Source organism: Varanus komodoensis, unplaced genomic scaffold, assembly GCF_004798865.1.
Source record: "Varanus komodoensis strain SLA01 unplaced genomic scaffold, ASM479886v1 scaffold27, whole genome shotgun sequence".
Classification (NCBI taxonomy): domain Eukaryota; kingdom Metazoa; phylum Chordata; class Lepidosauria; order Squamata; family Varanidae; genus Varanus; species Varanus komodoensis.
The window spans coordinates 7208130-7221500 of NW_025335701.1; the positions used below are offsets into that span (position 1 = coordinate 7208130).

Genomic DNA, 13371 nt, shown 5'->3' on the forward strand with positions numbered 1-13371 from the left:
GCACGTGAGGGGGTGGGCCCAGCTAATCAGCATCATTTCTTGTCAGAAATGAAAGAAACACATGCGCATCTTGGCTGAATGGACTCAGGGCAGTGTCCTCCCTATTCATATTCCTAGGAGCTTCAGGTCTCCGCAGGGAGATGTTCCCTGAGCTCAGGAAAACACACCTCACTGTGCTATGTAACACACCCGGTCCCCAGATTAAGAACAAGTCCCGTTCCTGACATGGCCTTTAAGTGAAATTGGCATGCAAGTTGGATCACGTATACAAAAGGCATAACAAACACGTAAGAAGCACTTCCATATACACTAAAACATCCTAAACACAATACAGATTTTAATACTAATAATAATACCATAATAATAAAGTAACTACAGGTACTGGGTGGGGGGGGGTGGAATCTGTATTATGTACATAGGTATGCGGTACTGTTCTTAACCCAGTTTAGACAGAAAGACAGAGAAAACAGTAAAACATTACTGAAGGTTAACACTTCTTGAGCTAACATGGAGCTGGATGATGATGGAGATGGACTGGTGCTGGAGAATCAGGGTTTGATCATGCTGCTGGAGGGGTCCTGGAATCGCTTTCTAGTTCTGAGTTTGCCACTCACCACTTCCCCTCCCCTCCCCTCCCCTCTGACACGGTGCTCAGCACTCACCCCCCACAGGTGCCCACTCGCCCCTTGAAGACAAGGCAGGACTTCCGGTCTTCCTGGGTTTCTTAACCAGGCCTCCTTCTTAGCTGGGATGCTCGTAAGTGGGGACTGGGTCACATGGAGAACGGTGGATGAGGGAAAATGGGTCTGCAGGCTCAGCTGACTACGGCTTGGGAAGGCCCCGCAGATACTCAGTGGGGGGTTGTGAGGCAGGGAAGCGGCTGGTCCACAGGCCTGGGCCACGCTGGGGAGCCTAAGGACCCATGGTCAGCTCCCAGGGCCATGTAAAAGAGGGCAGAATTAAGAGCAGAACCAGTCTTTGCTGAGCACTCAGTTGGCGAGGAGGCGGCAGCCAGGAGCTACTCCTTCAAAATGCCTTCACGGTCAACTTCCCGGGCCTCTTTCTACCTTGAGAAAGATTCTCAACAGAAGAGCGTCTCCCTTTCCTACTTTTAAAGCACCACAATGCTCCTGAGTGACCACCTTACAACTCTAGTGCTCCTTTGACTTCTCTGTGCTAGCACAGCGCCTGCAGAAAACAAGCCTTCATTGTATCAGTTACAGCAACTGTCGGTCACCTCCAGTTCTTGGTGTGTGGGGGCCCTTCCTCCAGTCTCAGCAAGGCATATCGGGCGGCACTCAAGGAAAGACCGCGGATCCCATCACCCCATTCCTTCTCTGCCCTGGAAAGCAGAATGTCATCATGGAGCCAGGTAGGACACATTTAGATGGAGAACTGGAAGCTTCATGATCTGAACGGGCTTCCGGGACATGGACATTCCATCGACTGTATATCCCACACTTCCTCGGGGAGAGACACTGTAAAGGTCCCCGAGGTTTTCCCCATTCAAACAGCAGCCACTTCCAGACTTATTTAGTGTCAACCGCAGCATTAATGGTAACAGGCATTTCTAGATGATGCAATTGGGCCAATGTGTTTCTGAAGTCAACACCTGCAGCAAAATTAAGCTTAAATGCACAGAGTGAAAAGGGACCTCAGAAGGAAAATGGCCCAACCCTTTGCCAAGGCAGAAAATCTGTTCTAAAGCAACCCTGGTGGGTGGATGGAAGAGTTCTGCTCTTGAACTACTTGTACTGCCAGGATAGTCTTCCAGTGTTCAACCAAAACCCCTTTTCTTTTAATTTGCATTCTGGAGCAAGAGGAAATGAATTTGCTTAGTCATTTGCACCTTAGCCCTTCCAAGATTTGAAGATGGCTATCACGCTACCTCTTTCTCCAAACCTCTGTGGGAAGACCCTGTTCTGAACTCCCCAGGGATGTGAGCCAAAGCGACACCTTCCACACCCCGCTCCCTGCCGTACCCTCAAGTTTTAATCAGAAGTGACTTACCCCTGGTATTCGATGTACTTATAAATCATGCCTGCAATGAACATTGCCACTAAAGCATAATACCAGGAGGAGATGAACATCAAGGCAAGGCAGATGCTCATTCCTAAAAATGACAAGGCCCTGAAGGAAACAAAGCAGAAAAGCGACTGCAGACGCAGGCCTGGATTCATGCACACACGATAACATTCCTTGGTGTCTTAGGACTTAAATGGCTGGCGGCTGGATGCACGGACAGATTCCATCTGGAAGCCTTTTGCCTGGGGGGTGCATACACCTCGTCTGCAAGAGCCCAGTCACGCAGGATGCTATGGACACACCTGTGGAGGCTGAACACCCATTCTCCTTACACCTGTAGCCTTCCACACAACACAGATTCTCAAGGGCCTCTGACCACTGGGCGACAAGTGGTCGCGTGAACAAGGCTGGCCACATTTCCGTCCTCACACAGTGTGGGTGCACAAATGCTCTGAACTACTGCAAGGAGAGAGAGGCCCTGGCATCCCACCTCCTCCGGGATGCTTGAGCGGAATCGCTGGAATGGCAGAGGGCAATGCTTCCCCATTAAGTCTAGCAATTGTGACCCAGATGGGTGGGAGGAGGGACAGCCTTAAGCAGTGATGTGTGAGCCATTTGGTTTGAGGATGGGAATTCCCAGGCTCAGCTCCCTGGATGCGGGCCCACCTTTTCTCTGCCCGAAACCTGCCTTGAGCTCGGCGCTTCACATGAGTGTCTGGCAGCCAAGTGAGTCCAGCCCCCTCACACACCACACAGGTGGCTGCTGCACAGTGGGCTCCTGCTCTTGCACTTGTGACTCCGACGCCTTGCAGGCTTCGCAGAGTTCTTGTGAGGAAAGGGTCCACCAGCACTCCTGCGCATTTGGACTCGTTTCCTTGCAGGACCCAGCATGGCACCAGAGAACCACATTCCAGCTGCCTCTTCCCATCCCTAATGTCCTGCTGGTTCGGGGAAAAGGGTCTTCTCTGCCCAGCCCCCTTCCCAGCACCATCAAGTTCTCTCCATTGAGCCAACAGGACTCTGAACTACACAGGGGAAAAAGACAAGTGGAAATGTCTCTGTGCTACTTGCATGCTGCTTCTCTGAGAGCCAAATCTTGCTGGAGAAGAGGGTGGTTGGACTGTCCACCCCACAAGTCCTCACCTCCAGCAGCAGCAGCGGCATGGGGAAATTCAGGAAAGTGCTGCGCCCAAGGGCTCTGGCACCCCACGCACTGTTTTGGGAAGCCTTCTCGTGTATTTATTTTCTAAAACTCACCAGTGGTAGTACTTAAATCTGGGCCGCCAGTTTGGAGTCCTCAAGAGCGTTTGCACTGCGCAGGCCAAGTTGACGAACAGGTAGCACATCAAGAAAAACCTGGTCACCAAGGAATAGGGAGGAGAGAGACACTTCATCCCAGGTTGGCGCCCATGTGGATCAGTGGCAGAGCACACAGAGATCAAAGCACAAATTGCAAGGTCAACACAGGAAAACTAGCACCGGGAAATGGCTAGTGACAGGGATTTAAAGGGATTCGGGATGGGAGAAGGGCAGCCCCCACTCCTGCAAGGCCTCCTCAAGCTGCAATTTGCAAGACTCTCTGGGGAGGGGAGGGAGGTGTGAAACTTGGTGAGACAAACTGGCAGAAATCTGCAGGACAAAGACACTGCAGGGTTTGGACGCGGGACTCTCCAAGTTCAAATCTCCTTGCGACAGTGTCTTCCCGGCAGCTTGGGAGAAGTTTCTCCGTCTCTCTTGCATGCGCATGCGTGTGCGCACACAGAGCAAGGCTGATGTGATGCTTTGCACACCTTGGAAGAAGAGAACGCCGCACAGGAAAGGGAACTAGCAATGGGCCAGCTGAGAGCCTGCCTGGACAGAAATCGCCAGGTCCATCTGTGCTCTAGCGAACTCCCAGCTGGGATACGACCAAGCTGGGGCTGCCCTTGGGGATGGTTCAGCGTTTCCCATTAGTTCAAGACAGGACTGCTATGGCAGTGAATACTGGCTTGGCCAGGGGCACTGGCTTCCAGTCCATTTCCAAATCCAAGTGTTGGGGCTGACCTTTAAAGCAACACTTCCCGTGTGCACCCTTGAGCCACCTTCAGGTTCCCTCTTCTGGGCATCTGCACCAAAGGAAGCCTGGACTGGACAGATGGCTCAGGAGAGGCCTCCTCAGCTGGGCAACCCACTTATGGAATGGACTAACCAACGACGCTTGCATGGTTAATGTCTTTCCAGGGCCTGCCAAACATCCTTTTGCTTCTCAGGTATTTCAGTGACCCAGTTCTAGCTTTCTGTGGCTACTTTACTGATTCCTGCCCTGTTTGCTGTTTTGAAGTGTGCTTTGTTCTATTATTTTAAATATTTTAAAATGTGATGTAGTTTTAATGACCAAGGGCACATGTCACGAATTAGAAATCCCCCCGTTAAAAAACCAGGATTGCTATGAGCTGATGGGGTGGCCACTCGCTGCCTCCCCTCCCCTCCCACCTGCAGTCCCTCCCTCCCTCCCCCCCATCCTACGGACGGCTTAGCAATCGCCTTTATGAATGGATGGGGAAGGCGCATGTCCAAGTCACGGTGCCCACTCTGGAAAGAGCGATGCACGGATTAGCTGGTGTTGGAGCAGCAGGAGGGAGGAGGTGAGGTGGCCCTCTCCCGATCGCTCCTGGGTGCTGATGATCACGAGCCGGGCGCCCCCGCAAACCATCCTCTCCTCCTGTCTGATGGCTGCCCTGGGGGGGCTGAGAGAGCCCCCGTCTCTGCCTGCCTGAGCCCACGAACATCAGGGAATCGCCCGAAAGCTTGCCAGCCTCCATGCGTCGCTAAATGGGGTGTCGCTTCATGGGTCACGAACGCTGCCGGCCTGGCCTTGAGGCTCAGTGCTGCTCGCTCTGCCAGGCTGCCATGCAGGCTTCCAAGCCTGGAACGGGGCAGAATCTCGGGCCCAAGAGGCACCGCCTGCCCACCTGTGCACTGGCCTGAGCAACCCGAGGCCACGTGCGAGTCCAGGCTCAGCAATGGCACTGGCCGTCTTCTGCCTGCGAGTGCAGCCGAGACCTTCTGTTTGCCTACCGCTAGGAGGTGCTGACAGCTTGCATCCCAGCCAAGCTCAGAAGATGCCCCGCGCCACCCGCTTGGGTACCAACCACGTGTAGTTTTCAAGTTGTGACTGCAGAAACCTGAAGCCCCTCACAACTTTACTAGGGGACCTGCTCAATGAGAACCAGGCAGGTCTCCCACCAAGAAGCTAGTCTGTCCTGAGTGATCTTCTTCACTATCACAGGATGGGGGTCACTCTAGGAGCACAAGGCCATTTCCCAGGAGCCTTTGCCACATACGGGGTTTCCTCAGCAAGCGAATCCCATTTCCCCCTCCCAGTGGGAGCTGTGGGGAAGGGTGCCTCAGCTATCTCAGGGGGTGAAGCAAGTTTCAGGGCACGGATTTCACCAGGGCTCTGCTGGCACCTTCTGTGACAGCTGCCATCTTTAATTCCCCAGAATGCTCCCAGAACGGTGCCACGTCACAGGGTGGGGTCATTCCAACTCCCAACCACCCTGTGCGGAAAAAGAGGTGGGGCTGTTGAATCTTATTTTGGGTGGACCCAGAGAGACTGGATCTGGGCCAGACTTCCAACTCCAGAGGAAAGGGCTCATGGGCGCTGAATGAGCACGTGCTTTGATCCAAGGCGGCCGATCCGAAACCTGCCCTTGCTACGACACTGAACACTCACATCGAGAGGATCGGGGCCACCATGTCAAGGGAGGCGATGAGGATGCCGAGCTCGGCAATCAGCGTGGTCAGCAGGAGGGCCCATGTCGGCTCACCGTTCGCCTTCCCGTGGCCAAACACCTTGAAAAGGAGGTGGAAAAGAGAATGAGCTTGCCTTGCACCACAGCAGAGTTAACCACGGGGCCCGGGTGCAGCCGAAAGCCGCCCCCCCGGGCTTCGTGCCGCGGTCCCCACCATGCTGCACATCGCCCTGAAGAGCCCTGCCGCCGCATGCTGCTTCCCCGTCCCCTCCAGGGTCTGTCCTCTGGCCGCTTGACAACATGGGCCTACGGACTTTCGGGATGTGCTGCAGCTGCCGGGTTAGTCCGCTGCGTGTGCAAAACCGTTTCTGCTCTCTTCCACCGAGAATGACATCTGTGCCTTCTTCACTTTCGGCCCCCGGGTTCCTGCCCAGCTTATGAAAATCTCTCCCAGGCTCAGTTTCAGAAGTTATTCTCCTAACGCAGGTTAGCATATACTGAATGAGAGTGAGAATGAGGCAAGTGAAGGCTCCTGTCTTAAGCATGTGCTTTTGCTATAAATCTGGGGATGGGGGCCGCGTGGGGCTGAGGCATCCCGTGCGCCCTCCATGTTGGTTTGGGCAGGACCTTTCTGGTGGTGGTGCTCCAGTCGTGCAATTCTGCACTAGAACACGCCAGCTGCTTGTACTTTCTTGGCCCGCAGGGCTGTGTGAAAAAGACTCTCTCCTCACAGGCAATTCCTTTCAATCTACTTTACGGTTTTATCTATTCGTGTTGCTCATTCTCATCCTTATTTTGAGTTGCCCATTAGCCCCCACTGGTACAGCCAGCTCCCATGGATAATGGGGTTTGTAGTCCAACAACTTCTGGCTGCCTTGCTTAACATACAGCACCTACTTCTTGGTCAACAGGATCCTCGGCTATCTGCGTTGTACGCGTAAGACAGAAAGTGGGAGGACTGTTTGCTTCCGTTCTTGTGCAAGCAAGCACAGCTGTGTCAGCCCACGAGAGTGCCAGCATCCCTTCCCACCACAGTGTCTTTGTGGTGAGCCAACGGCAAGGTCCTAAAGCACCGTGTAAGCTGCCGAGTTCTTCTGATTGGTTCCCTAGGCAAAAGGGGGAGGGAGGAGGGAGGAACCAGCAGCCGAGGTCGAAGCCTTTGGCCTGCGTGTGGTCACAGCCTTGCAGCGGAAAAGGGGCTCCATCGGAGACGGAGCTTGCCCTGCTGCACTCACTTGGCCAATTTGCTGTCTCTGAGGGGACACAGGGCAGGCCCACAGCTCTGCCCCTCAAGAGCAGAACTCTGCAGGAGGCACAGACTTAGAGGGCGGCTGCCGCAGCCCCCAACATCTGCCTGCTGCCCGTGGCGGTGACTTCACTCTGCCTCATGGTGAAGTCGCCCTGCAAATACAGCTGGGGACTATTCACTTGGATAAAATGGCACGAGAGGGGAACTGAAAAGCTGCTGGAATACAACTCCCATCACAATGTGAATGTGCAGGCTTACGAGCTACCAATTTAACATGGGCTTGGGAGTGCAGAATTCTAACATGGCAGACTGCTTAGCTGCCCGAACCAGAGCTGCCTGCCCTTGTCTGGCGACAGCATCCCCATCTGCAGCTCCCTGTCCCACTAGCTGGGCATGCCAAGGGCCGAGCCCAGGTGTGCACGCAGCCACCAAACGGCGCCCCCTTCCCGGGCTGCCCACTGGCCCCTCTCTTAGCATGGTGGGCTCCCCAACGTCTAAAGAATCCCTTCCTGAACAGAAATGGAAGCTAGAACCCTCATGGGTCCATCCCCCTTTTTGGCTGGGAAATGTTCGGATCCAAGCGGCAGAAACCCCTCCCTGTCTGCTGCAACCCTCGGATGGAAGGAAGCCGCCCACTGGGTACCGACCCGCAGGAAGGGGATGATGTTGTCCTTGGCAATCGCCTGCAGCAGCCGTGGGGCACCCGTGAGGCTCTGCAGACCTGCCCCACATGTAGAGAAGAAGGAGCCTATCACGATGACCCACGGCGAGGGCCAGGCCAGGGTGCCAACCACCAGGTTCTTGTTCACCGCGTCGCCGTATCTGCAGGAAGGATCAGGTGAAGGTACTTTAAAAGATGACTTGGATTCCATTTACTGGTTATACCACTAGACAATTTTCCCTAATAAAGCTCAAGACGGCTTTTCTAAAATGTGTTACTGCTCATGCAAAGGATTCCATACGCATTCAAAGGTCCTGTAATCCAATAAAAATATAGCAATTAAATTGGGGTGGGATTTTTTAGATTTAAATTTACTATTTTGAATTGGCGTACAGAATCCCTTTCAGCCTGAAAGCTGACTTCCATTTCAGAAAAGTGTTGGGGACTCCATCTGGCTGGAGGACACAGCTGGACGCCCAGTGGAGCGGGACCAAAGGCAACCGGAGCAGAACCAGTGTAACGCTCGTAACTGAGGTTGCAAGTTGGTTTGGGGCATGCTAGGAAATTCGGGCCTTTTTTCTGTCTAAATATGCACAGGATTGTACCTTTTCTTCCAGGCTTTAGTTGGATGGAAGAGGGGTTTCAGCCCTGTAGGACACTTTGGTAGCTTCCCGGGCCGTTCAGACCAAGCCTAAAGTGCCCTGAGACCCTGGGAGGGCCAGATCTGGCATACTGAGGCGCTGCACCCTGTGCTAAACAGCTGGGTCTACCAGCAAGGGGTCTTTTAAGTGGAGGGCTGGCAGAGTCCACCAGGGGCCCTGCATCTCTGGATATTCCTCGTCAACAGGGGACAGCACCAGATGAGCCACCAAGCCCCATCTGGTCTAGGAGCGCATGCGCGCGCGCACACACACACACGGAACTTCAGCCATGCCCCTATTCTTTCCGCGTTTAAGCAACTGAAATGTAGTGAAGCAATGTACTCTAACCCAAAACAACTGACCACCGTTCGTGCAGCATTAGTTTGCATAGATTTAAAAAAATCATTACAATGCAGTAACAAATAATTATACACACAAGCACACACAGACAGATTTTGAAATGAGAAAAGCTGCACTTTTGTGTTTTGTAGACCTGAAGTTAAATAACTGGAGCATCCAATGAAGAGACCAAAGGAAAACCACCAGGGTGCTGAACAATATGGAAATACAAAATATGAAAGAAGGATTTGCTCATCCAAGATGCTTCTATTTATAATATATGGAAATCCATGTGCACATACGCAGTTTTGAATTTAACTGTAGCCAGTTGAACACAGAAATACTTTTCTATCTCAAAACTTCTGTTATATTTTGATTACAGATGCTCTGGAACCCTTTCTAAGTCAGCGCAGTGTAGAAATAACGATGTTGGCCTAGGACTGGGAGACACGGGTTCAAATTCCTGCAAACTCAAGAGCCTCCTTTGTACCCTTGACAACCTACTAACTCTCAGCCTTAACCTTCCTCACAGGGTTGTTGGGAAGATAACGGGACATTTGCTAGGAGGTTCATAAACCGTGGTTCAGCTTGAACCCTGGGCCAGCAATGAACTGCAAGAATTATCACTGCGTATACATAAAACAGCTCAGGACGGCGGCAGCTGCATATGGTGTCCTGGTCTCTTTGGTAGGCTAGGCTTTCAGCGTCATGCCATAAAATAAAACAGTCACTCAAGCAGAGAACGGAAACAAGAATTAGTCATCGCCACAGAGAGCGAAACCTTATTTGGCTGGGGGTAACCACGGAAGCAGCTTGGCACATCTTCTGTACTCTCAAGTTTGCACCAAGACCAGCTGAATTTTGCAACTTGTGTGCACTGCACGGCAAAAACATCTGCGGGCTGTCAGATCAATACATTATGAAGCTTCTGAACAATTTAGACTTTCCGAGTTAAGAAGCACGGCACTGCACTTGACTGCAGAGCTCTGGGGCACAGGCCTGTGGGTGTTTGATGCAGAAATGGTGCCGCCGCCACCATCGCAGTGATGCTTGTGGCACCATGCCTGGAGAAGGCTTCCCCCAACCCCCAACCTTGAGATGTTTTGGAATACAAATCCCATCAGACCCAGCAGCACGCCCATGGCCAGCAGTCCTGCAAGGTGTAGTCCAAAATATCTAGAGCCGCCTTCCCCAAGCTTGTGTCTTCCAGATATGTTTGGACGGCAACACCCAGAATTCCCAGTCAATGGCTGGATGGGAATTCTGGGAGTTGTGGTCCAAATGCCTCTGAAGGCTGCCAGGTTGGGGAAGGCTGGGCTAGAGGGACGCAGACCAGAACAGAAAGTCGGGTTCAAATGCCTGCTTCCTGATGAAGGCAACAGGGGGATCACTTGTTTAGAAAGGACAGGAAGGGAAAGAGAGGTGGGGGCGTAGCTTTATATGTCAGGGAAGGGATAGGATGCAGCGAGATAGAAAGCAGCACAGATGGGGATTCGGTAGAGGCAGTCTGGGTGAAACTTAGGGGTTTTGACAGGGAGAGGGACCTGACAGTGGGGGCATGTTATCGCCCTCCAGGTCAGCTTGAGACCCTGGATGATGTCCTGACAGGCCAGATTCTAAGCATATCTTGGGGGAGGGACACAGGAATTATGGGTGTCCTAAGTACAGGTTAGGGGACAAGTGGCTGGAGAGCAGCACTTGTGAAAGGGACCTCGGGGTGCTGGTTGACTGCAGGCTAAACATGAGTCAGCCGTGTGATGCAGCGGTCAAGAGGGCGAACGCCACCCTTGGTTGCATAGCCAGAAGTGTGGTTTCTAGATCAAGAGAGGTATTACTACCACTCTATACGACTCTGGTGCACCCGCAACTGGAGTATTGTGCTCAGTTTTGGGCCCCTCATTACAGGAAGGATATAGCCAGGTTAGAGTCAGTGCAGCATAGGGCCACAAGGTTGGTGGCCGGTTTGCAGGGGATGCTGTATGAGGTGAGACTGAGGGAAATGGGCTTTTTCAAGCTGGAGGAGAGGAGATTCCAAGGGGATCTGTTGGCAACATACAGGCATGTGAGGGGGTGTCATACGGAGGTGGGTAGAGACCTCTTCTTCCCTGTGGAGGAGGGCAGGATGTGTTCCAATGGATCGAAGTTCAGGGAACAAAGGTTCCATTTGGATGCCAGGAAGCACTTCCTGACAGTCAGGACCCCGAGGGTGTGGAATGGGCTTCCATGGGAGGTCGTTGAGGCCCCATCTGTGAGGGTGTTCAAGGATAGGCTAGATATGCACATGGCAGGCAGATCATGAATGAAGCCAGCTAGAGCCGGGGGTCAGACTAGATGGCCCAGGAGACCCCTTCTGACTTTCTTTGTTGATCCCCCAAGAGCAAGTCCCCCCTGCCTACACAGAAACCAAGTAGAAAAGTGATGCTTACTTACTTATCTCTAAGCACAACCCCTTCAATGCAAGCGCCAAACAGGATCACACAGCTGAAATCTGCAGATCCGCTTAAGGAAGCTCGATTTCTGACAGTGCCCGCAAGACACAACGCAACACATTTCCATGGCTGGCAACTTTCCATTAAGAAAATCCCACTGCATCCTGTAGTCAGGGAGGCGGTCCAAGCTGCCAACCAAATAATTTGCACAGAAAAATGCCACAGTTCAAGGGGGCTGCAAAGGTTTTGGATCTCGGAATTCTGCAGCAAGACCTTCGGGGTCCATTTCTGTGGCCCCTTTGCTAAGGGGCCCCTGGAGATGACAGGAAAAGTTAGCTTTTCCTGGTCACTCCCATGTGCCTCCTTCCTACCTTGACAGCTCAAAATTAGCGAGCGTAATCGCAAGAACAAAGAGGCAGACATTGCAAATGATGTCAGGATAAAAGATGCCACAGAAAATATCCAAGGGCAGCCGGCAGGAATTGCTCAGATTGATTACTCTTGCTATAACAAGGGCTTTGCACGCATCTCTGATTTTGCTGGGTGCTCTGCATGCAGTTTATCTGCCTAAACATGAAGCTCTCCCTGTGTGTGGTTTTAATAACTTCCACTGTGTATTTGTAGCAGCAAAATTGGATTTAAAGCAGGATGGACTGCAGCCCTGGGCTATGGCCAGTGATTCTAGGATCAATTATTTGAATCACCCCAGATCTAAGCTGGGTCTTTTGCCTCCCGTGTTCACAAAGGACCCCCAACCCAAGTCGAAGGTGAAGTATTAGAGAAGGCTGTACTGATGCAGCTCATTCTTCACAAATGAAAGGCCCCAGTTTTGCTCCCCGGTTAGAGGCAAGAGGGTTCAAGGCAGCAATGAACCACCGCCAGGTGGACAGATGCTCGCAAGCGGAATAAAGGACTTCCAGTGCACCAGAATCCTGGTTGTTGTAGTTTTTGAAAGATACAGACAAGAGAAGTGGTGACGATCGCAAGGATGGTTCCAAAGGGAATAGACTTCTGGGCGTCTTTGAGATCTCCAGATCGGTTTGAGCCTGCCATGATCCCTTAAGCAGAAAGCAAAAAGGTTAGCTGTGAAAAATACTTCTCAACAAGCCAAGCGAGATAAGGTACTTCCATGTTCTCACCTGTCACTGAAGGGAAGAAGATGCCAATAAGCACCATGAAGGAGGTTGCAATGTCTGCGTAAACGTAAAGGTGAAGGTTGTTTTTGTGCCCGGCCGCTTCAACCGAAGGGCGACCAGCTTTCTCCAGGATCTCTCCTTTCTCCATGTAATTGCTCCAGATATTATCTGGGGAGAGCCATGAGAAGCATGGAGGAAATGCAGGGGAGAGTGAATGACGCATCTGCCTGCTATCCTCGCTGGACACAAGAGAATGTTTATGTGCGGTGAGTCAGCAAGCCCAAGCAAGCTTGCTCTAGATTTACTACTGCGTACAAGTCAATCGATTCTTTAATAAGCAGACAGATCTGTATCTAGGATGTGCATGGATTGCTTTAAAATAATCAAAAAATTCTGCCACAAATTCTGCAACAAGAACAGCTGGATTCTGCAACCTGAATACATGTTCTTGAGCTGCAAACTGAAAGAGAAGTGGATGAAACCAACATGCTCACTCAGATTCGTAAACTACTCGCGGCAAACAGGCCAGGAAAAGCCTTCTGTATGCAAAGCCTTCATTCTGCACAAACATATGGCAGGCCCTTAAAGGGAAACAAGTTTCCCAGTCCTCATGGTACTCAGGAAAGGGCTGACTGAACAGGCAGAGGCGCAAAGCTGAGACAACTCCTGGTCCCCCTAAATTAGCCAACTGCCTTTCCAGAGTGACGGACGAGGCTCCTTCCCACTCTGCTCTGGAGGTGCCCAAAGACTGAACCTTGCAACTTGGGCGGGCGTGCAAAGTACACGTTCGGCCAGAATGCTGCCCCTTCCCCCACGATGTAGAAAAACGCGCTCTGCAGCTTTTGACAATACCTTTCAAAATTCCACTTGCAGCTCCGGGAATTCCTGGAATCTCAGTAACATTATTCAGCTCAAAGTACTTATCGCAGTGTCCGGAAGCAGTGCTGTTACCGGGGCAGAAGAGCTTCATCAGGTTGGAGGGCGCCGTATCGTTGCCAACCACTGTCGTCTTGGCACAGACATCAAAGTGGTCCCTTGACAAAGTCCTGTTGCCGAGCACACACACGCTGGGGAGAAAGGAAGCGCGCCAACCTGTTATGCCTTGCATTCTATGGATTTTGAAGCAGAATGCTATCGGCACGCGCACACCCCTGTTG

The 13371-nt window shown here is 52.1% G+C and overlaps 1 protein-coding gene across 2 annotated transcripts in view; it reads right to left on the minus strand.

Annotated features, from left to right (window-relative positions):
- The window catches only part of SLC12A4 (solute carrier family 12 member 4), a 64700-nt gene that overhangs the window by 10920 nt on the left and 40409 nt on the right, over positions 1 to 13371 (minus strand). Inside the window, exons 8-17 of one of the 2 annotated variants that reach the window (XM_044434311.1) lie at positions 13067 to 13281; positions 12218 to 12382; positions 12038 to 12136; positions 11080 to 11137; positions 9431 to 9550; positions 7656 to 7830; positions 5741 to 5859; positions 3283 to 3381; positions 2011 to 2130; positions 1238 to 1342 (exon numbers count right to left, since the gene is read on the minus strand). In XM_044434311.1, coding sequence (XP_044290246.1) covers positions 1238 to 1342; positions 2011 to 2130; positions 3283 to 3381; positions 5741 to 5859; positions 7656 to 7830; positions 9431 to 9550; positions 11080 to 11137; positions 12038 to 12136; positions 12218 to 12382; positions 13067 to 13281 — 1275 coding nt within the window. The remainder of the gene's footprint in view (positions 1 to 1237; positions 1343 to 2010; positions 2131 to 3282; positions 3382 to 5740; positions 5860 to 7655; positions 7831 to 9430; positions 9551 to 11079; positions 11138 to 12037; positions 12137 to 12217; positions 12383 to 13066; positions 13282 to 13371) is intronic. The other variant, XM_044434312.1, reaches the window with a different exon arrangement.